This window comes from Diaphorina citri, unplaced genomic scaffold, assembly GCF_000475195.1.
Source record: "Diaphorina citri unplaced genomic scaffold, Diaci psyllid genome assembly version 1.1 scaffold656, whole genome shotgun sequence".
NCBI lineage: Eukaryota > Metazoa > Arthropoda > Insecta > Hemiptera > Psyllidae > Diaphorina > Diaphorina citri.
The window spans coordinates 40,245-65,053 of NW_007378089.1; the positions used below are offsets into that span (position 1 = coordinate 40,245).

Sequence of the window (24,809 nt, forward strand, 5' to 3'; positions counted from 1 at the left end):
AAGGAAGACAGGATAGGAGAAAGCCAGCCGTTCCGAGAACGAACATTAGTCTTATCGTCCCGAAATCGAAGAGAGAAGGAAGACAGGATAGGAGGAAAGCCAGCCGTTCCGAGAACGAACATTATCCCCGCCCCGGGCGGGAATCGAACCCGCGGCCTAGCGCTTACAAGGCAGACGCACTACCAACTAAGCTAACTAGGCTGGGCCCGGGCGGGAATCGAACCCGCGGCCTAGCGCTTACAAGGCAGACGCGCTACCAACCAAGCTAACTAGGCTGGCCATCAACAGTTTACTCAACTGACTTGAATCATGTCTCTAAGCTCTAACTCCAAGGTAATAAGAGAATACTTAACTACCTTTCTTCACTATTAAATTTGTTGAAATTCTTTGAGAAAACAACAAAGGTAAACAGGTACAAACACTACGAAGCATTTACAAAAGGTCCACATCAAAATGACGATTCTAAATTTTTGATTGTGAGTCTAATATTCAACCTCTGAATGAGTTTTCAAAATTTATCAGAAGATGAGAATTGACGAAAATCGAGATAAAAGAATAAAGTAGGTATACGAAAAATGGCACAGCCTTACACCCATATTTATGAACAAAATGCTGGCTCTCAAGTTCGTGCTAAGCATAGTCTCAAGGCATTTGATTGGTCAATTTTGTAGAATATGACCCCTAACCACCAAGAATTCACCCAGACCAGGGCAAACTAAAACGTAATTGTAATTACATACGAATAACATCAAAAATTGAAAGTTTACATAAGTAGCTCCTAAAGGAAATATTAAAAATAATAAAAAATGGTGTCACTAGAAAAATACAAATTATGGTTCCTTTATACTTTATACACGCTCTCTCACAGAATCCCTGCTGTTTCACAGCTCACCTTCAACGTATCTTGGGTATTTCACAGTATAATCTAGCGGTCAAACTTTCTTGACTATGACTTGGCGGGGCGGAGCGCTACCGCGCTCCTTAATCTGTTTCACAGCTTATTGTTAGATGTTTCACCGCTTATCCTGGGTTAATTATCTGTTTCACAGCTTATTGTCAGGTGTTTCACAGTATGTTCTTGTTACGCCAGGTCTGTAGTATAGAGCTCGCCTCGCGTAGTGTTTCATCCTTCTTAAAGAAACAGTAGCGTATAAGATTCTCACCCAGGTGTTTGTGTTCGTCACTGTAGAACGCAGACGGGGGAATACCTGTGGGGGAAAATTTTGAAGGGAAAAAATTAGTCGATTTTTCCCCTGGAGAAAAAATAGATTCCCTTGATGAAAAAATAGATTCCCTTGATGAAAAAAATAGATTTCCTTGATGAAAAAATAGATTCCCTTGATGAAAAAATAGATTCCCTTGATGAAAAAAATAGATTTCCTTGATGAAAAAATAGATTCCCTTGATGAAAAAATAGATTCCCTTGATGAAAAAATAGATTTCCTTGATGAAAAAATAGATTCCCTTGATGAAAAAAAAATGGATTTCCTTGATGAAAAGATGAAAAAATAGATTTCCTTGATGAAAAGATGAAAAAAATAGATTCCCTTGATGAAAAAATAGATTCCCTTGATGAAAAAAATAGATTTCCTTGATGAAAAAATAGATTCCCTTGATGAAAAAATAGATTCCCTTGATGAAAAAAATAGATTTCCTTGATGAAAAAATAGATTCCCTTGATGAAAAAATAGACTCCCTTGATGAAAAAATAGATTCCCTTGATGAAAAAAATAGATTCCCTTGACGAAAAAATAGATTCCCTTGATGAAAAAAATAGATTTCCTTGATGAAAAGATGAAAAAAATAGATTTCCTTGATGAAAAAATAGATTCCCTTGATGAAAAAAATAGATTTCCTTGATGAAAAGATGAAAAAAATAGATTCCCTTGATGAAAAAATAGATTTTCCCTTGATGAAAAAAATAGATTTCCTTGATGAAAAAATAGATTCCCTTGATGAAAAAATAGACTCCCTTGATGAAAAAATAGATTCCCTTGATGAAAAAAATAGATTCCCTTGATGAAAAAATAGACAGAAATCCGGAGCGAAGCGACCGATTTCGGCTAGTGTGTAATAAGACTAGATCCCGGTAAGAGAGGATTTTTCCGAAATTCTCTCTTATTCCCGACATTGATAGATTTATATATTGGTCTCACCTTGTAGTTTAACATTCTTAGTCATCCATTTGGCAAACTTAAAGTCCTCATACTTGTCACTCTCAGTGTCTAATCTCATATAAGCGCAACTGACCTATTCAGTATTTCAGTTGACCGTTGCGCACGTGAGTGACGTGAGCCGTGAGCTGGTGTGCTGGTGAGCTCCTTGGTTGATCGGATGACAAGCGTCTCAACACGAATGAATTCTCAGAATCCTAGATTTCACTGTTCATTATAATAAGGTTATGATGGGCCCAAGGCCAAAAGTAGGCCGTTTTCTAAAAAAAAAAAAAAAAAAAAAAAAAAAAAAATTTCTACGTTATTTGAAAACTAAAAAGATTCTCTAGTTTAATTAATTAATTTATTAAGATTTTATTTTATAATTTTCCTTATCCTATAACCTGTGGGAAGGAAAGTAATGTAATAGGGTAATTTTTTACGCGGTTTAATTCAATATCTCTATTTGTACCTATATATCTATGGATCAAATCTTGAACCTAACTTCTCTGGTGGATCATTAAAGTTAAGCAACGTACCGTTACGCGTGGTTAATATCCGGCTGGGTGACCATCTGGGCAAATCGCACGCTGCTGGCTTCAGGCTGGGTGAGGTTAATGTGAGAAGTTGGGTAGTTTATAGTGGAACGGAGGGTAAAACCCCCCGTCACTAAAAGTCTAGAAACAGTTAAAGACTCTTCAGTGAATGTAACCACTAGGCGAAATCAACACCGAAAGCGTTCTCTACCACTTAACCCTTAGATGGAGCTCTAAGGGTTAAGTGGTAAGTTATTATGTGGTCAAAGTTTCAAATAAATGAGGATAAAATTTCATGCCTTGGCTGGGATCGAATCCGGACTCTCCTGATTACCAGGCGAGTGTCTTGACCACTGCGCCACGCGCCAGAGAGACACTTTCAATGCAAAACTTTGGTCTCACCTTGCAGTTTAACATTCTTAGTCATCCATTTGGCAAACTTAAAGTCCTCATACTTGTCACTCTCAGTGTCTAATCTCAACATGGGGCGTAACTGAGTCCAATCTGCCACCATGAAATAACCCCCGTCCGGAATAACAGGCACCTGAAATATATAGGTATATATTATAGTGGAATGAAAGAACAGAGTGAGATGATAATGAAATCATAAGGAATAGAATAAAAGTAACGTAAGTGTCGAGGAAGATCCAGGAGAGGAGACTACAGTGGTATGGACATATTGAAAGATGAGAGCTACATAGGGTAAAGAGTGTAGAAAATGGAAGTGCGGGAGAGAAAAAGGCGAGGGAGACCGAAGAAAAGGTGGAATGGTGGATTGTGAGAAAGGAAGAATAATTGTGTGAATCAAGACCTGGGTGAGAAAAATTCATCAGGACAATAGGGCTGCTGGAAGAGAATGACAAGAAACATCAACCCTATTTAAACAGGAAAAACTTTCTTTTTTTGTACTCACCATCCCAGCTTTGTCCAAGGCATCAGCTAATATTTCTCGCTTAGGTCTGAGTTCTTCACTAATAGTATAGAAATAACATTTATCTGGAGCAGTCGTCATGTTGTTGATTTCTGTCTCGAAGCTACGAGCCACTGCTTCCTGTGATAAAGAGAAACAAAAGAAGAGGATATTATTAGTACAGCAAAGAAAAATAATCTATTTTCTCTCTCTCTCTCTCTCTCTCTCTCTCTCTCTCTCTCTCTCTTTCTCTCTCTCTTCTCTCTCTCTCTCTCTCTCTCATTATATTGTCCTATAAGCCGGCACTCACTAATATGAGGTAGACCTGATCAAGGCGTATCTGTCAGGTCTACCTGATAGTGAATGGCCGGCTTAAGATGATATTACTATTTCAGACTTTTTGAAAACTTTTTTTTTGCAACCACTAAAGAATTGTTCCAAAATAATAGAAAGTAATATAACCTTCGTTGATCTCTGCCCGCGTTTTTTTTCATCCAATTCACCATTCCAGCTTTGTCCAAGGATCACTTGAGAAATGGGTTTTAACGATTTATTTCATTCCCCTTACCCTGTGTTGGTGTAGTACTCTAGATGTTAGATATCAATATTCCTAGATGAATCTATCTGTACGGTTTGTCTCATGAGATTGGGCAGGTCGGTCCATACCGCCAAACCTAACTTGCCAACCATGTCATGGGTCACTGAACGCTTTAGCTACCTGTGAGAAAAAATGCGCGGAAGAAATAGCTTATGATATGAAATAACAATACTATGACATTGACCGTTCACTTTGAGATCGTCTAAATCCGTGCCATATGCGCGGGAATTCACCTGTGGCTTGGTTTGCGGTGAGTACATTGAGAATAGATCGAAGTTGAAACACAGTTTCTGTGTGTCGATGACAGATCGAATAACATGCAATGATTTTACAACGTTGGAGTTACGTTCTCGATTCAGTTCCCTGTTTTTTCGCAAGTCCTTAATCATAGACTATACATATGATTGGCTGTATACAAGGCGACGTTAACGCCGAAGGCGTTCTCTACCACTTAACCCTCTTAGAGCTCCTAATTATTTCATCATTCCAAATCTTACAGTCGGTTCCAGAAGATGGCGGACTATGAACAATTTACATATTTATTATCGGCTCAAATAAATGAGGGATAAAATGCCGTGCCCATCGCTGGGATCGAACCCGGCGCCCTCCTGTTTTACCAGGCTGAGCATCCTGACCACTACGCAGGGGAATCGCATCCACAACCTAGCGCTTACAAGACAGGACGCGCTTCCCTCCAAGCTAACTAGACGCGCTTCCTCCAAGCTAACTAGACGCGCTTCCCTCCCAGCTAACTAGACGCGCTTCCCTCCAAGCTAACTGGACGCGCTTCCCTCCAGCTAACTAGACGCGCTCCCTCAAGGCTAACTAGACGCGCTTCCCTCCAAGCTAACTAGACGCCGCTTCCCTCCAAGCTAACTAGACGCGCTTCCCTCCAAGCTTAACTAGACGCGCTTCCTCCAAGCTAACTAGACGCGCTCCCTCCAAGCGTAACTAGACGCGCTTCCCTCCAAGCTAACTAGACGCGCTTCCCTCCAAGCTAACTAGACGCTCTAATCTAAAACCTTGTTTATTTTACAAATAATAGAATAGATTACCTGCCGATCCTATGGTTATAGTTCTCTCAAACATCCCGGGCAATGTACATATACGTATATGTTGATGAGGTTTATATACCTGCCACTCATATACCTCGTCACTAATACACAGCACATCGTACTTCTTGCATAGTCTGGAAACCCAAATAATATGATAAAATACAAAATACAGAAATATATTACAAAATCTAGCTGCGACTGACATGGTTTTGGCGGGGTTCTTTATAGCTGGATGCCCTTCCTAACACCAACCCTCCCTATTTTACCCAGGCTTGGGACCAGCATCACAAATACACTGGCTGGTGCACCCCTTTGGACAGGTTACAATTACAAAATCGCATTTACTTAGGTCCTAACGCCCTGTTCCCACTTGTTGTGAGTTCCACCCGATTTTTCCGAGTATCCTGTACTTAAGCAATGTAATAAGAGTGTTCCCAATATACACACGACACGATTTTTTTCCCGAAGCACACAAAATGCCCTGTAGGCAAATTAATTTAAATGAGAGTGTTCCCACTACACACGACACGATCTTTTTCCGAACCACAAGTGTGAAGGGCTCTTAGTCAACAATTAGTATGATGAAATTATAAACGGATTCGTTTGTACAATATGGCCCACAAGTTCGAATCCCAGGGTTATTTTCCTTTTCCCCCCACTTACTTTGCAATCACCTCCAGTTCCTCCCTAGTGAACACCTTGCCTAGTGGATTATGCGGTGTATTCACAATGATAAGTTTGGTACCGGGAGTAACAATAGACTCTTGAGTGGAAGGTAACCACAAGGCCACGTTAACGCCGAAGGCGTTCTCTACCACCTAACACTTAGAGCTCTATTATTCATCATCAAATCTTAAGTCGTTCCAGAAATCGGTCGACTATGAACAATTATTATATGGTCTCAAATAAATGAGGATAAATGCCATGCCTCGGCTGGGATCGAACCCGCGCCCTCCTGTTTACCAGGCGAGCATCTTGACCACTACGCAGGGAATCGCATCCGCAACCTAGCGCTTACAAGACAGACGCGCTTCCCTCCAAGCTAACTAGACGCGCTTCCCTCCATGCTAACTAGACGCGCTAAAACCTTGTTTATTTTACAAATAATAGATTACCTGCCGATCCTATGGTTATAGTTCTCTCAAACATCCCGGGCAATGTACATATACGTATATGTTGATGAGGTTTATATACCTGCCATTCATACACCTCGTCACTAATACACAGCACATCGTACTTCTTGCATAGTCTGGAAACCAAATAATATGATAAAATACAAAATACAGAAATCTTATATTACAAAATCTGGCTGCGACTGACATGGTTTTGGCGGGGTTCTTTATAGCTGGATGCCCTTCCTAACACCAACCCTCCCTATTTTACCCAGGCTTGGGACCAGCATCACAAATACACTGGCTTGTGCACCCCTTTGGACAGGTTACGATTACAAAATCGCATTTACTTAGGTCCTAAGGCCCTGTTGCCATGTTCCCACTTGTTGTGAATTTCACCCGATTTTTCCGAATGTACTGTAAGTACTTAAGCCGTACACACGACACGATTTTTTTCCCGAAGAACACAAAATGCCCTGTAGGCAAATTAATTTAAATAAGAGTGTTCCCACTATACCCACGACACGATTTTTTCCCGGAGAACAAAAAATGCCCTGTAGGCAATGTAATTTAAATGAGAGTGTTCCCAATACAACACATAACACGATCTTTTTCCGAACGACAAGTGTAAACGGGCCCTTAGTCAACAGTTAGTATGATGAAATTATAAACGGATTTGTTTGTACAACAGGGCCCACAAGTTCGAATCCCAGGGTTATTTTCCTTTTCCCCAGTGGCGTAGCGTGTATGTATGGCGGCCAAACAACTCAAAAGTTCACTCTAATGCCCATAAATATTAATGGCATGTACCTACTGTGATGGGACTTGGTAGACCTGTGCATGAGCCCTATCAGGTAGGTTAATTTTATTTTTAGCAACATTTTAGGGATAAGCTATTTATTCATCTTGTACCGAAGTGAGAAGTTAGGGTCGAGGTTTTGTTGTGTTTTTCAGCTAATTTTCCTTTAACGATGTGTTACTCAATTCCTTTTTTCCTCGCTTCAATAGGGTCGTTCTGGCTCTTTTTGTCTCTCAGTCTCATTCTGGCAGGATAAACAAGGTATATTCTATTCTATTATCAACACATGGCATACAGGAAACAAAAGTTTTTGTCTAAGGGAAAAATAGCACCAACCGAGATGAAAAGGAGACAAGAGAAGGCATAAAAAAAAACTTATGTATGTCAGACCTTCAGTGCTTATTTCTGAATAAATAAAATTTGTACTCGTTTTTCGATTGCAAATATTTCAACGGGTTACTTTCTGGTGTTCTCGTGTTGACCCAGCACCTAAATGGGAAGTATTGTGTCTCTTCTCGCCCATCTGATGAGAGGCATACTACGGGATGGACATGCTACGACACAGGCCACATGCGTCTAATGTAGCAGTTGTTCGTATACTACGGGATGGGCATGCTACGACACAGGCCACAAGCGTCTAATGTAGCAGTTGTTCCATTGCTACGAAATAAAAACGGCGGTGGAACACTCATCTTGAAAAAAAAAAAATAAAAAAATGACAATATTTATTTTAAAACTGCTCACCTTCACCAAATGTTCAACATCATGTCCATCAACAACAACCGCGTTGAATCCAAACGCATCCAATCGCTTTCTGTAATTTAAAACTGCTCACCTTCACCAAATGTTCAACATCATGTCCATCAACAACAACCGCGTTGAATCCAAACGCATCCAATCGCTTTCTGTACACTTCCGTCTGATGTTGCAGAGAGGTGGGTTCAGATTGACCCAGACGATTGATGTCGAAAATCACGCACAGATTGTCCAACTTGTAGTAGGAAGCGAAGTGAAGGGCCTCCCAGATTGAACCTTCGGCACTCTCACCATCTCCTACTAGACAGTAGGTTCTGAAACGGATTGTTGTTGTTTTTTACAAATGCGAAATTTGATAATTAGGTCATATTTCCCCTAGCATCCCAATATTTTGCTACAATATCAATGCTAGCTTCCGTGGCAGTACATTTACACAAACGGATTGTTCAAAGAAAGAAATGAGTTTTAGGTTTTAGCTCATTTAGTCTATCTGTTTGTTCTGCGATACCTTTCGAACGGTTGGTCCGAAAAGGAATCTCATTAGTTTTCATGCGCCATTGGGTCTTCTGAGGCTCCTCCTTAAAGGGGCTTTTTTCCGTATGAGGCCTTTAACTACTGATTTATGTTATCTACTAGCAGTGTGCCTGTGCTTCAATAATGAAGAAATGATATTGTGCTAACGAAAATATTAACTTCACAAGGGGAAAAGATTTGTATAAGCTTAACGCGAATTTTAGGGCTGTTTAGCCATACCCTGAAACCTCAGATACTTTTAGGACATACTTTTTGTGTACAATATTCGGGGGGAAGGAACTTTACCTGTAAGAGGCCTTATCGAAGTACTTTCCGACGTAAGCCATTCCAGCGGCCACAGACAGCCCCTGTCCCAAAGAGCCGGTTCCGACATCGATGAAGTTGAGGCGGGGGGTGGGGTGACCCTCAAGATCGCTGTCGATCTTTCTCAGGTTCTTCAGTTCGGACACAGGGAAAAGACCTGCTTCGGCCCAGGCTGAAAAAAAAAAAAAAAAAAAAAAAAAAAAAGAAAAATTTGCTTCCGTGGCAGTACATTTACACAAACGGATTGTTCAAAGAAAGAAATGAGTTTTAGGTTTTAGCTCATTTAGTCTATCTGTTTGTTCTGCGATACCTTTCGAACGGTTGGTCCGAAAAGGAATCTCATTAGTTTTCATGCGCCATTGGGTCTTCTGAGGCTCCTCCTTAAAGGGGCTTTTTTCCGTATGAGGCCTTTAACTACTGATTTATGTTATCTACTAGCAGTGTGCCTATGCTTCAATTCCCCCACTTACTTCGCAATCACCTCCAGTTCTTCCCTAGTGAACACCTTGCCTAGTGGATTATGCGGTGTATTCAGAATGATAAGTTTGGTACGGATACCTATCTATAGGTATAAACTTTTACCAAGTGAGACATGTAAAGTGATAAGTCCTTTATTAGGAACAGCCCCCCGTGTATTTAATCAAATTCAACATATTGCACAACTGATTATTGTTAACAATCTCAACTCCAATTCCTTCTTTCCTCATTGGTTCCTGCAACAGTGCACATCTGATTATTAGCCCAAACTATGAACAAAATCTACTAGGTTAATTGGGATTTCCTAGATAGGTATGAATAGGAATGATAAGAACTATGAATGTAGTCAGCTACTGACTAACTGGTACCTACATTCAAAGGTGCACCTTATTTGAGAATTAGGAATTGCTTTTTTTCAGAAATTTCAAACAAATTCAGAGAACTTTTCTACTTGGAAATATTTGCAATATGTCGTCTCAAGCATCAAAGTTTGCTCTGCCTCCGAGATTTGAAGCCTCTGTGTATTCGGTATGGGTTGAGTTTATTCAGTTGAGTTTGGACCACAAGCCACTTAATTTGGGACAAGGGTTTCCTGATTACGAGTCAGCACCATCTCATGTCAGTAAAGGACTCGCTGATGCAGCTACTGGTAAGTTTCAAGCTGGATAGATAGTTATTAGAAGTCCATTTGGTAATTATGCAGAAGTCACGTCCGTGGAAAAGAAAAGCTCCTTTTTGTATCTAACTAACCTAACCATATAATAGCACTAATCACTGCTCTAATTGTGAAAACTCCTTCTTGCATTTAACCTAGGTAACCCTATGATAACACTGGTCACTGCTCGTTTGTGCCAGTTCCTTTGGTAGCAATAATCCACGGACATGACTTCTGCACAAGTACCGTCTATTTAAACTGTTTCCTTTGAATTATTTCTGCAGAGAACATTTTTGAACAAAATCTACTAGGTTAAATGGGATTTCCTAGATAGGTATGAATAGGAATGGTAAGAACTATGAATGTAGTCAGCTACTGACTAACTGGTACCTACATTCAAAGGTGCACCTTATTTGAGAATTAGGAATTGCTTTTTTTTCTTCTACACCATGATACCTACCTAGGTATATACTTTTACCAAGTGAGACATGTAAAGTGATAAGTCCTTTATTAGGAACAGCCCTCTGGTGTATTTAATCAAATTCAACATATTGCACATCTGATTATTGTTAACAATCTCAACTCCAATTCCTTCTTTCCTCATTGGTTCCTGCAACAGTGCACATCTGATTATTAGCCCAAACTATAGCGAGAGAAAAAATACATCATTAGAGGAGAATAAAGTTTCGTTTTCCCCTCGGAATTTCCCCACTTCTGAAGCTCGTTTCCTCTCTTTTTCCCATGTTTTAGTGTACAGCCACTTCTTCTTCGCCTTTTCCCGTAATCAGACGGGGTCGGCGTTTTTTGTCAGCCTCTCAATCAGCCCTAGCAGGGTGATTGCTTTGGGTTGACATTTGGTTTTAGCTACAAAAAAAAAAAAAAAAAAAAAAAAAAAAAAAACCCCAACAACTTTTTTTTTTTTTTTTAAAGAGGAAAATTTTGGGGAAAAAAAAAAAAAAATCGCACTCAACCTTTTGTTATTTCTTTAGCAAGGGAAATTTCAGGCTGGTATCCTCTCTGTTCAAAGTCCCCCAGCTATAAAAAACTGGTCTACTCCCAGTTAAACGTCCGCCAGCCAGACTAAGGCTATCTAAATCAATTGAACTTAACAGACTGTTGACTTAATAGGCCTTCTAAGGGCTGAAAAAATATTGGTGAAATTTACCCAAAACAAATTATTAATAATTAGGTAAGGTAATATTTATTTGTTTTAAAAATCAAATTTTTATAACATTAATAATTATGTGTTATTGTAGTAGCTCTTGCCCAAGTCAAACGAAATCAAACCCCTTCTGTAGTTGGTAGTCGTAGGAATTCTGCCACACCCAAACTATACTGAATCTTTTCTATTTCTCCTCAGGTGAGAACAAGCTTCTCAACCAGTACACTCGTGGTTTTGGACATCCTCGTATTGTTCAAGCTATTGCCAAGCTGTACTCGTCTCTCATTGAACGGCCACTTCTGCCACATCAATTAGTTTAAGCCATAGTTCCATAGGTGTGAGTTGTGTGGGCTTTGATGGACAAGTGAAGAGGTGGAACTAAGTAAGGAAATACTTACAGTGTTACACCAGAGCTCCAAATGTCCACCTTGTATCCGGATATCTCAGGAAGACCATTGGCAATTTCAGGGGCTTGAAACACAGGCGAACCTTGACTAGTGGTAATTGTATCATCATGTAGAAACATATCTAGCGACTGAAATAGAATATTTAAAGAAAAAGAGGTGAAATTCAGTTTTTTTTTTTCTCCAAGAAAAGTGTTAAAAAAAAGATGAGTGTTCCACCGCCGTTTTTATTTCGTAGCAATGAAACAACTGCTACATTAGACGCATGTGGCCTGTGTCGTAGTTTGTACCCGACAGATTGCTCCTGTTGGCCGCCAAGAATAAACCCATCACCACACGACAGTGGAAACGTGAGTATTGGCGGCGGAATAGTAGTGAAATATTGGCGGAAGAGTAGTGAAATATTGGCGGAATGGTAGTAAAAATTAGTGGAATTGTTAAGTCCCAAAATCGAAGCGAGAAGGAAAAGACAAGATTGGAGATTTTTTTTTTTTTTAAAGAGGTTTGACAGAGGGAACTGTAACTGCTATGGTCTTATCGTCCCGAAATCGAAGAGAGAAGGAAGACCTAGTGGAATTGTTAAGTCTCAAAACCGAAGCGAGAAGGAAAAGACAAGATTGGAGAAAGCCAGCCGTTCCGAGAGAACGAACCTTACCTGTTTAGGAAAAAGTTTATAAGCCGATTCCGGCAACCATAATAAATTAGAAAAAAAAAAACAGGAAAAAGAAAATTGAGTTTTGATAGAGGGAACTGTAACAACGGGGCTCTTATTGTGTAGAAATCAAAGGGAGAAGGAGATTAGGATAGGAGAAAGTCAGCCGTTCCGAGAACGAACCTTATCTGTTTAGGATTAAATCCGCTCCGGGCGGGAATCTAACCCGCAAACTAGCACTTACAAGGCAGACGCGCTACCCTTCAAGACTCTTCTCGTTCCTCGCATTTTCCCGAGGTCGGCGTTTTTCGTCAGCCTCTCAATCAGCCCTAGGGTGATTGCTTTGGGCTGACTTTTGGTTTTGGCTACAAAATTTTTACGTGTGGATACCCTTTGCACTCAGCATTTGCTATGTCTTTAGCAAGGTCGTGAATGATGATGATTGACAGTGGAAGCGTTTTAAGATTTGACACAACATAAAAATGAAACGAAGACACAGTGGTTTTCTTCATTCGAACCCGGGACCTTCTGCATGGCAAGCAAGCGCATTACCACTGGACCAACCGTGCCCCCACTGGACCAACTGTTCTATGCAATGTATCATTTGCTTCTAAGTTTTACAATCGTTATTCGCACGCCTCCGGCAAGCTTGATAAGGAACCATAATAAATTAGAAAAAAAAAAACAGGAAAAAGAAAATTGAGTTTTGATAGAGGGAACTGTAACAACGGGGCTCTTATTGTGTAGAAATCAAAGGGAGAAGGAGATTAGGATAGGAGAAAGTCAGCCGTTCCGAGAACGAACCTTATCTGTTTAGGATTAAATCCGCTCCGGGCGGGAATCTAACCCGCAAACTAGCACTTACAAGGCAGACGCGCTACCCTTCAAGACTCTTCTCGTTCCTCGCATTTTCCCGAGGTCGGCGTTTTTCGTCAGCCTCTCAATCAGCCCTAGGGTGATTGCTGTCGTGAATGATGATGATTGACAGTGGAAGCGTTTTAAGATTTGACACAACATAAAAATGAAACGAAGACACAGTGGTTTTCTTCAATGAAACTATCAATTTCTCTATGAACACTTTATTAATTTAAACTTTTTTATAAACTTGATTTCTAACAAATTTCTAATTACTGGACTATTTACTTTCTTACAAATCTTCTAAATGAAACTTCTAATATCTTTTGGGAAAATCTACTATCTACGTCCGTCTACTACCAGGACTTTCTTCTAACTCACTCTAGTTTACAAACAAAATCTGCTGATGGAAAATCTACTCCTTTCCTCGTTGGCAACCTAAACATCAGCTGTTTAATTAAACTATTCTTAATTAACTATTTCTAATTATAAAACACTTGCTAAAAAACACCTAACTTGTATCTAAACTCGCGCTGTTCGCGACAATTGCTTTGGGCTGACTTTTGGTTTTGGCTACAAAATTTTTACGTGTGGATACCCTTTGCACTCAGCATTTGCTATGTCTTTAGCAAGGGGAATTTCAGACTGGTATCCTCCCTGTTTAAAGTCCCCCCAGCCATAAGTACTACTAGCTAACTATGCTGACTATAAAGAGCCTTACCTCTGCAACTCCAAAGTCAGATATCTTGAGTGTTCCATCCAGAGTAAGCAGGAGGTTACCGGGTTTAATATCTTTGTGTATAATGCCTTGACTGTGTAGATATTCCAGGCCATCTAATAGCTGTAGGAAATATCTGCAACAATAATAGGAAAAATAGATTATTTGGTAAAAAAAAAAAACGATTTTTTCGGAATGTCCTTGAAGGTGATATAATTAAAAATTCAGAGTACACATTACACACAACACAATTTTTTTTCGATTTTTTCGGAATGTCCTTGAAGGTGATATAATTAAAAATTCAGAGTACACATTACACACAACACAATTTTTTTTCTGAACGATACAAAATGCCCTTAAGTACTCGTAGGCAATGTAATTTAAATGTGAGTGTTCCCACTAAGCACAACACAATTTTTTTTCTTCCTAATCACAAGTGGGAACAATGGGCCTTTAGGGAACTTCTTCTTTCTTAGTTGCCTTTGGTGTTTTATTATGGTCCCCCAAGAGAATATCTAGGTAGGTAGACAATTATTATACTTTACCCATGTGCCTGCCAGATAGGGAACTTCTTGTACGGCGTACTGTCCAGCATATCCTGCAGACCTCCCACACAGTACTCCATGATAAGATACATCTTCTGTTTCTTATCGTTAACAAATACATCCACCAATCCAATGACATTCCGATGTTGTAACATTTTGAGCAGCCGGATTTCCCTGCATCGAAAAATGACAACATGAAATTAACTATTGGACAAGGAGAATGGTCAAGTTCCTTGACATTTGAGAACAAAAACTATTGGACAAAAAATAGCTTTTAGCCTCAAGATTTACTGCAAGAAAGTTTATACAATTTTATAATGTAAGGGTTTATTTAGAATTTTAGAGATTTAGACCATTTAGGGTAAGACAGGCAGTCCCTTTACTATAGCACCAGTTTATTGATTAGTTCCTTGGTGAACTGCAGATTTTTTTCTAACCTGGATCCCTGGAATGCTATTCCATTAATTAGGTCTGACATTTTTGCTGGAATACATAGTTATTTGGAATTCTAGACGTAGAATTGAAGTTTAACCTGCTCTCAATACAAAAAATTATAATAGGTACCTATCAACATTGATTTCACCATTGGGAATCCTCTGGAGTTTTTTCTTCTTGAATATTTTCACTGCTCGTCGACACAAAGTCTCACTGTCCAGCATTTCTTTAACTTTACCATAGCTTCCTGTGAAAATGAATTAATAATGCCAGTGATCCAGTGAATGAAGAACTCACAATAGGGCTTTAATAAAGTCCTCATGAGTCCTAAATCTAATGAGACAATTTCCTTTAAGAGCTGGAATTTCATGTCAAATTTCATCACCATCAGAAATACATTTAATGGTTATGGTGAAAGAAATTCACAAACCATTTCCCCCCCAATTTATTGTTAAAAGATATTGTTTTTACAGTTAAGGTAGAGAAACACTGCCCTCACCTCACATGATGTGAGAGCAGTGTGTTTCTAAATTAAGGTCATTTTGACAACCACATCAATTTACAAACTAACACTAAAATCAAATATTTTATTCTGCTATGCACATACCTTCTCCAAGCAAGTCTCCCATGACATATTTTCCGATCATTTTCACCTTGATTGTTTTGTTATCATAAATGACTTGATCCGAGTCCACGCGATGGAATATGGATATCATATCCCCATCAACTTCATCATCCTTGTCCCCCATTTTTTCTTTAACAGTCTTGATTATTTGATTGATCTCCAATTACTTCAAATTAGTTGGGCAAACACTGAAAGAAAGAAAAGAATAACATTTCTTAGTATACCTAGGTGTAGTTGGAAGACTTAGGATGAAATGGGAGGAACATGAGCAATAAAGCATAGGCTTGGAGGATTTTTCACTCTAGAGCTCAGGTTTTGAATAAGATTTTTGGGCCCATGAATCTGAGCTGGGATTTGAACCAGGTTATTGGGCGATTAGGGTCCTTTTTATTTCTCAGTGTTTTGTAGTGCTATGAACTCCAAATAGGTGTTCAGTTATCAAATTTAGGATTGTTAGAAATACATTTCTTCCCAAACCAAAGGCAGGTAGGTACTTACTTATAAAATCTGTGATTTTCAAGGACTTTCTTTAACTTGAAATGTTTCTCGGTAATGGGTACAGTACAGTTGGCCGTAGGTCCAGTAAAGGTAACGACAGGTAAACCATTCAGTCTTCAATAAAAAAAGAGGACTTAAATCTTAAAATAGAACAGATTACAGAAAAGCAGGCAAAAAATCAAAAATGCAAAAAAATAAACCCAATCAACGTACGTGAAGTTAGCGCTTTCTCTTAAATAACGACGTGTGTGAAACTAGCACCTTTTGAGTGCAACCAAACAAACGTCTGTGAAGTTATCGCTCTTCTGTCTTCTCTCACTTATGTGAAGTTAGCATTTTCTGATCAACCTTCCCCTCGATTCACAACTCTTATCAGAAAAGAGAAGGGATGGAGGGAATTTTTGAAAAAGAAAAAGTCCGATTCTGATAAAAAAAAAGAAAAGAAAAAAAGATAAGAAATCGCCTAGTTTCCGGTTGATAAGAGGTTCCCGTTATCAGTACGAGTGTACAAGTTGTGTTATCAGCATAATTATCAGGAAGATTTAGTCAACAGGTATTACACACAGTCAATCTACTACCATAATTTGTTTTCAAGTGAGAGATTGTCTACTAGTTATCAGTAAGAGGGTTAGAGAGGGTATTAGTTTCGTTAGAGGGGAATTAAATTGACATTTCAACTAGATGTTTATTTCACAGTGTGGGGTCTATTCTAGTTTGCTCAGAAATTTCCTCTCAATTTTTTCATTTACCTATATGTCTAAAGCCGGCCATTCAATATCAGTTAAAACTGACAGGCGGACCTGTTCAGCAGTTAGCTTGGAGGGAAGCGCGTCTAGTTAGCTTGGAGGGAAGCGCGTCTAGTTAGCTTGGAGGGAAGCGCGTCTAGTTAGCTTGGAGGGAAGCGCGTCTGTCTTGTAAGCGCTAGGTTGTGGATGCGATTCCCTGCGTAGTGGTCTAGATGCTCGCCTGGTAAACAGGAGGGCGCGGGTTCGATCCCAGCCGAGGCATGGCATTTTATCCTCATTTATTTGAGACCATATAATAGGTAATTGTTCATAGTCGGCCCATTTCTGGAACGACTTAAGATTTGATGATGAATAATAGAGCTCTAAGGGTTAGGTGGTAGAGAACGCCTTCGGCGTTAACGTCGCCTTGTGGTTACCTTCCACTCAAGAGTCTATTATTACTCCCCCCGAGGCGAACTGTATCATAAGGTTCGTTCTCGGAACGGCTGGTTTTCTTCTATCCTGTCCTCATTCTCTCTTCGATTTTGGGACGAAGCTGCATCAGCAAGTCCCTTAGCCACATGAGATGGTGCTGACTCGTAGTCAGGAAACCCTTGTCCCAAATTGAGCGGCTTGTGGTCCAAACTCAACTGAATAAACTCAACCCATACAGAATACACAGAGGCTTCATATCTCGGGGGCAGTGCAAACTTTGACGCTTGAGACGACATATTGCAAATATTTGCAAGTTGAAAAGTTCTCTGAATATGTTTGAAAATTTCTGAGCAAACTAGAGCAGACCTCACACTGTGAAACATCTAGTTATTCTAGTTGAAATGTCCATTAAATTCCCCTCTAACAAAACTGATACCCTCTCTAACCCTCTTACTGATAACTAGTATTGGGGTCGAGGGGATTGGAACACATCACATGCCTTCAGGCACACTCCATTTGTCAAAGGTTTAGGCATTGCCTTGCCCTTGGGATCAATTTAATTTGAAGTAAACAATCTCCGGGGGGCACGGTTAGCCCAGTGGTAGTGCTCTTGCTTGCCACATGCAGAAGGTCCCGGGTTCGAATCCCACCATCGACAAGAAATTGTACTCGTTTTTCGATTGCAAATATTTCAACGGGTTACTTTCTGGTGTCCTCGTGTTGACCCAGCACCTAAATGGGAAGTATTTTGTCTCTTCTCGCCCATCTGATGAGAGGCATACTACGGGATGGGCATGCCATGCTACGACACAGACCACATGCGTCTAATGTAGCAGTTGTTTCATTGCTACGAAACAAAAACGGCGGTGAAACACTCATCTTAAAAAAAAAAATAAATAATAATTCAGAGACCTAGCCACTTGGAGAGGTACCTACCTGAAGAGTAAATTCTGGGACCGTGAGAGCTCCATTATTATGTGGTCAAATTCTCAAATAAATGAGGATAAAATTCCATGCCTCGGCTGGGATCGAACCCACGCCCTCCTGATTACCAGGCGAGCGTCTTGACCACTACGCTACCGAGGCACTCTTATTCTAATTCAAACCATCTTTCTTTCAAAATATACAGGGTGAACCCTGACTTGAGTATTCACCATTCTAACTTTTGAGCCGATGCCGATGGACAGAACACGATTATTATGTCCTACCCTGTAATTTCTCAATATTCTCCTTCGCACTCTTCGCAGGCAGAGCAGAGACGAGAAAGCGTGATTTCAATATTAAAATGTTGTCATCAATCCATTCGATTGCAAATTTCATCCGGGAAAATGCAAACCCAAATACCTAGATCAGGGTTGTCCAACCTTAGGGCACCCGAGGGCCGCAAGAGACCAAGGTAGAGAGTTGGCGGGCCGCAAAGGCGAAGTCTACTTCATCGTAAGCAATGTGCGAGGCTCCAAGAGTTCCAAAGCTTGCCGCATCGGATAGCAATCGGTAACGCATGTCTTATGAATGCGGGGTGGTATCAGAAGAAGTTAAACACAATTGATGGAAGAAGGCGAAGTCTACTTCAACGTAAGAAATGTGGGAGGCTCCAAGAGTTCCAAAGCTTGCCGCATCGGATAGCAATCGGTAACGCATGTCTTATGAATGCGGGGTGGTATCAGAAGAAGTTATACCTCACTGATCATCCGATGAAAGGCTCTCAGACAATTTGTGCGTAGGATGAGGGACAGTGACTTATAAAGTGCTAACGAGAATGCTTCCCTCAATGAGTAAAAAATAATAGTGATTAAAAAAAAGACACAGTTAATTAAAATTATTCTTGAAACTAACGAGAGTTTAGCCAAATCGTGTCAATGTTGAGACAAGGCAGTCTCGTAGTGGGAGCTTACGAGGCTCTGTTCTGTGCTATCAATGGGTTCCTGCATCCAGGAGATGAGGTAAGTGATTAGCTAATTAGAGTTCTATTTTCAAGTGTCCAAAAATAATGCATCAAACCTACGGTTATGATTAAAAAAAGAAAAATAAATAAATATATATCTAAAATATTGTTTTGTGCAAAGTTTGAGAAAAAAAAAAAAAAAAAAAACCCCTTTAAAAAAATTTTTTGATGATGAGAATAACTTACTTCGCAATCACCTCCAGTTCCTCCCTAGTGAACACCTTGCCTAGTGGATTATGCGGTGTATTCAGAATGATAAGTTTGGTACGAGATGAGAACTTGCTCTCCAGTTCAGCCGGATCCAGTTTGAAATCAGCCGAGGATTTATGTCGCCCTGGTTCAGCGGGGGAGGTGTCCTGTAATGGTATGTATATGGGGACGCCACCCGCAGCCTCTGACATGGGGGCATAGCAGTCATAGAATGGCTCAATGATGATCACCTGGTGAGAAATGATAGTTATGAGACTTGTGAAGAGGTTTTTTTTCCTCAAACTCTGCACAAAACAATATTTTAGATATATACCTATACATAGGCTTGCCAAACGTCCCGAATTGGCCGGGACAGTCCCGAATTTCAGGGGGTGTCCCGGCGTCCCGTTCACTTTTTCATTTTGGGGCGTTTTGTCCCGAATTTCCGTTTTTGTCCCAGAAAAAATTCGGGACGCGTTTTTTAACTTTAAAATTAGGTACCTCTATAAAGCAGAATTTGTTCTTAACTTGTTTAAATTTGTAATGCTTTCATCAGTTTGCTCTTCCACTTTGCTAAACCTTTACCGATTATGTTCGCGGATTTGACGATTATGTTCGCGGATTTCGCGATTATGTTCGCGGATTTGGCGATTATGTTCGCGGGTTTCGCGATTATGTTCGCGGATTTGGCGATTATGGTCGCGGATTTGGCGATTTTGTTCGCGGATTTCGCGATTATGTTCGCGGATTTCGCGATTACGTTCGCGGATTTCGCGATTATGTTCGCGGATTTCGCGATTACGTTCGCGGATTTCGCGATTATGTTCGCGGATTTCGCGATTACGTTCGCGGATTTCGCGATTACGTTCGCGGATTTCGCGATTATGTTCGCGGATTTCGCGATTACGTTCGCGGATTTCGCGATTATGTTCGCGGATTTCGCAATTATGTTCGCGGATTTCGCGATTATGTTCGCAGATTTCGCGATTATGTTCGCGGATTTCGCGATTACGTTCGCGGATTTCGCGATTATGTTCGCGGATTTCGCGATTACGTTCGCGGATTTCGCGATTACGTTCGCGGATTTCGCGATTACGTTCGCGGATTTCGCGATTACGTTCGCGGATTTCGCGATTACGTTCGCGGATTTCGCGATTACGTTCGCGGATTTCGCGATTACGTTCGCGGATTTCGCGATTACGTTCGCGGATTTCGCGATTACGTTCGCGGATTTCGCGATTACGTTCGCGGATTTCGCGATTACGTTCGCGGATTTCGCGATTACGTTCGCGGATTTCGCGATTACGTTCGCGGATTTCGCGATTACGTTCGCGGATTTCGCGATTACGTTCGCGGATTTCGCGATTACGTTCGCGGATTTCGCGATTACGTTCGCGGATTTCGCGATTACGTTCGCGGATTTGGCGATTTTGTTCGCGGATTTGGCGATTTTGTTCGCGGATTTGGCGATTATGGTCGCTCACAAAACAACTTACGCTGGTCGTGGTCTCCTTCTAACAATTGCTGGGTTATCACCAACTTGTAAAACCATGTAAAAAACTCCCCTTCGTTGTGAACACAATGAGACCAACCCCACCACTCTGAGGGGCCCAGACGCCGAGTACTACCCATTTGAAAAACATACTAATCCGTTGGCGGACCCTGTATGAAGGAAGGATCACTTAATATGGCAAAGGAACATCATACCTATTATAATCTGGCATTTTTATTATTACAGGAAAACCCCGATTTTATGAACCTCGGTTATATGAACTCGAAAATTCGAGCTTTTTTTAATTAATTTTTTACTCGAAAAACGGATTTTTTTTTTTTTTTTATAATGCAAACCAAAATTTCCAATTTTTTATTTGAACCCTCAAAGAGTTTGTAAAGATTGAGAACAATAATGCTAATATGAACATATTTTGTCATTTTAGTAACATAATATGTCACTAAAAGGACAAAAAAATCAATAAATAAGCATTTACTGTCGAAAATTTGCCATGTTTTCTCTGTTTCCTATGTAACCTCGATTTTATGAACTTTCGTATGGAACCCCGATATTATGAACTCCCCTTGGTCCCAATTTGTTCATAAAATCGGGGTTCTACTGTATTATCTTCAAATATTTTTGGATAGTGGACATCGAGCTTCAATGGCATATTTTTTTTTCCATGGAACATAGTCAAAATTTGACACCATAGGTGTCTCAAAAAAGACCGCTCAAATGCTAAAAAATACCAATTACATGGTATATGGAAGACAAAATTGTGCGTCTGCCTTGTAAGCGCTAGGCCGCGGTTTCGATTCCCGCCCGGGGCGGATTTTATCCTGATTGGATAATGTTCGTTCTCGGAACGGCTGGCTTTTTCCTATCCTGTCTTCCTTCTCTCTTCGATTTCGGGACGATAAGACCATAGCAGTTACAGTTCCCTCTGTCAAACCTCTTGGAAAAAAAAAAAACAAACAAACAAACAAACAAAAGAGGGCTGTAGGTATGGATGTAGGTATGGTATCCATTTGTAATAGTTTATACCTAGAAACAAACAAACAAACAAAAGAGGGCTGTAGGTATGGATGTAGGTATGGTATCCATTTGTAATAGTTTATACCTAGGTAGTTATCATGTTGAAGAAGAAAAAAAGATTTCTCAAAAAAGGTAAATGTACCAGTAGCCAGTATGTAGCTGGACTACATTCAGAGTTCTCCTTACCACTCCTATACTTCTTTTCCTATACTTCTTTTTTCCATATTCTTCTACAAAATTTAAATCGATAGGTACTTGTGCAGAAGTCACGTCCGTGGAATATTACTACCAAAGGAACTGGCACAAACAAGCAGTGACCAGTGTTATTATAGGGTTAGGTTAAATGCAAGAAGGAGTTTTCACAAACAAGCAGTGACCAGTGTTATTATAGGGTTAGGTTAAATACAAAAAGGAGCTTTTCTTTTACACGGATGTGACTTCTGCATAATTACCTTTAAATCTAGGAAACCCCAAATGAAACGAATAGATTTTGTTCAAATGTTCTCCACTGAAATAATTCAAAGAAAACAGTCAAATAGACTTCTAAAAACTATCTATTCACAAGATTGAGAATCGGCCACCCCAGGCTAATACATAGTTACCTGTTTACTAAATCCCCTCATCCTACTTGTCGGTGTGGTGAACCCCTCACCGTAGCACACATCCTGACCTGCCCCCTTGACACCCCCATACGTTCCTTACTCCCCAACCCTCCCTCCCTATCCGATGACAAACCTGGTGTAGATTCCCTCATGTCCTACCTGAGATCCCTCAACATCATCGATAAACGAGCATATGCTCAACCCATCCTTTGGGGCTGTTTGCCCCTCCACTCTAAGCCTCAGAGTGTGCTTTTTGTGTATGGAGTAAAAGAAATTTTAATTGTGTAAAGGCCAGCCTAGTTAGCTTAGTTGGTAGTGCGTCTGCCTTGTAAGCGCTAGGCCGCGGGTTCGATTCCCGCCCGGGGCGGGTTTTATCCTGATGGGATAATGTTCGTTCTCGGAACGGCTGGCTTTCTCCTATCCTGTCTTCCTTCTCTCTTCGATTTCTCTAGCAGTCACAGTTCCCTCTGTCAAACCTCTTTAAAAAAAAACTTGATATTTGCATTCGCTTAAAAAAGTACAGTTACGGAAGCCCTGGCTTTCTCCTATCCTGTCTTCCTTCTCTCTTCGATTTCGGGACGATAAGACCATAGCAGTTACAGTTCCCTCTGTGGTAGGCTTTCTCCTATCCTGTCTTCCTTCTCTCTTCGATTTCGGGACGATAACTAGCAGTTACAGTTCCCTCTGCTTTCTTCCACCTGGCTTCCTTCTCTCTTCGATTTCGGGACGATAAGACCATAGCAGTTACAGTTCCCTCTGTCAAACCTCTTTAAAATGGTTCGATTCCCGCCCGGGGCGGATTTTATCCTGATGGGATAATGTTCGTTCTCGGAACGGCTGGCTTTCTCCTATCCCTCTCTTCCTTCTCTCTTCGATTTCGGGACGATAAGACCATAGCAGTTACAGTTCCCTCTGTTAAACCTCTTTAAAAAAATTCCTTCTCTCTTGATTTTGGGACGATAAGACCATAGCAGTTACAGTTCCCTCTGTCAAACCTCTTAACAAAAAAATACATGTGTTTTTTTTTTTTATCCTGATGGGATAATGTTCGTTCTCGGAACGGCTGGCTTTCTCCTATCCTGTCTTCCTTCTCTCTTCGATTTCTCTAGCAGTCACAGTTCCCTCTGTCAAACCTCTTTAAAAAAAAACTTGATATTTGCATTCGCTTAAAAAAGTACAGTTACGGAACGGCTGGCTTTCTCCTATTCTGTCTTCCTTCTCTCTTCGATTTCGGGACGATAAGACCATAGCAGTTACAGTTCCCTCCTGGCTTTCTCCTATCCTGTCTTCCTTCTCTCTTCGATTTCGGGACGATAAGACCATAGCAGTTACAGTTCCCTCTGTGTTCCTATCCTGTCTTCCTTCTCTCTTCGATTTCGGGACGATAAGACCATAGCAGTTACAGTTCCCTCTGTCGGCAGGCTTTCTCCTATCCTGTCTTCCTTCTCTCTTCGATTTCGGGACGATAACTAGCAGTTACAGTTCCCTCTGCGGCAGGCTTTCTCCTATCCTGTCTTCCTTCTCTCTTCGATTTCGGGACGATAATCGCTTTCTCCTATCCTGTCTTCCTTCTCTCTTCGATTTCGGGACGATAAGACCATAGCAGTTACAGTTCCCTCTGTCAACTTTCTTCCGTCCTGTCTTCCTTCTCTCTTCGATTTCGGGACGATAAGACCATAGCAGTTACAGTTCCCTCTGTCAATCCTAAAAAAAAAAGTATCAAACCTCTTCACATTTCATTTGCATTTATTTGGAAGTTTTATTTCTCCAAACTCAGCACATCTTTGGCAACCTGGGTTCCTACGCTAGGAGGATTACTTAGGAGCCCATTTTAACTATGAGAACTTACTTACCTTTCGAGTCAATTTTGGAACAGTTGCGCAGAGTAAGTTCAGCCATTAACTAGGAGGATTACTTAGGAGCCCATTTTAACTATGAGAACTTACTTACCTTTCGAGTCAATTTTGGAACAGTTGCGCAGAGTAAGTTCTATTTCTCCTGCATTTATTTCATTTGCATTTATTTCTCCTGGGAACCTGGGTTCCTCCACTAGGAGGATTACTTAGGAGCCCATTTTAAGTATGAGAACTTACTTACCTTTCGAGTCAATTTTGGAACAGTTGCGCAGAGTAAGTTCTCTGATGTTTCGACACACCTGAGTGATTCTCTCAATGCATACATTGTCCACGAACTTGCAACAGTCCAGACGTAGGTGAGTTAGTAGTTTACCACAGTCATCTATCAGCCTGGGGAGCAGAAAACAAGGTTACATACATATCCTAAGTCGTTCTGTTTGGTGGAACAGGTCGACTATTCACAAAACCTCTCCACCAAGTTCTATCATTAAAATTTTCACATATCCTAAGTCGTTCTGTTTGGTGGAACAGGTCGACTATTCACAAAACCTCTCCACCAAGTTCTATCATTAAAATTTTGTTGGTTTTCAATGAGACTGGGATTTTGATTTCTTTTGATGATATCTTTGTTGATTTGATCATTCCATCTCAGTCGTGGTCTACGGAGGGAGAAGAGGGGGAGAGGGAGAGATAAAGAGAAGGGGAGGGAGGGGTATGGAAGCCCATGACCGATAAATGGAATTCCCAT

The 24,809-nt window shown here is 40.5% G+C and overlaps 2 protein-coding genes across 2 annotated transcripts; both read right to left on the bottom strand.

Annotated features, from left to right (window-relative positions):
* Positions 1 to 425: 425 nt before the first annotated feature.
* On the bottom strand, positions 426 to 24,809 carry LOC103510911 (kynurenine--oxoglutarate transaminase 3-like). Its single transcript, XM_026824844.1, has 10 exons — positions 24,784 to 24,809; positions 24,299 to 24,451; positions 19,074 to 19,379; positions 6,368 to 6,501; positions 5,916 to 6,015; positions 5,234 to 5,386; positions 4,382 to 4,560; positions 3,603 to 3,748; positions 3,092 to 3,233; positions 426 to 1,208 (listed from the first exon to the last, which is right to left on the bottom strand). Exons 1-10 carry the CDS (start codon positions 24,807 to 24,809, stop codon positions 1,066 to 1,068), a joined length of 1,482 nt encoding a protein of 493 aa, XP_026680645.1. The 3' UTR covers positions 426 to 1,065.
* On the bottom strand, positions 11,428 to 15,944 carry LOC103510905 (serine/threonine-protein kinase STK11). The gene is made up of 6 exons (XM_008475606.3): positions 15,783 to 15,944; positions 15,267 to 15,472; positions 14,789 to 14,906; positions 14,225 to 14,398; positions 13,683 to 13,815; positions 11,428 to 11,585 (listed from the first exon to the last, which is right to left on the bottom strand). Exons 2-6 carry the CDS (start codon positions 15,406 to 15,408, stop codon positions 11,445 to 11,447), a joined length of 708 nt encoding a protein of 235 aa, XP_008473828.1. The 5' UTR covers positions 15,409 to 15,472; positions 15,783 to 15,944; the 3' UTR covers positions 11,428 to 11,444.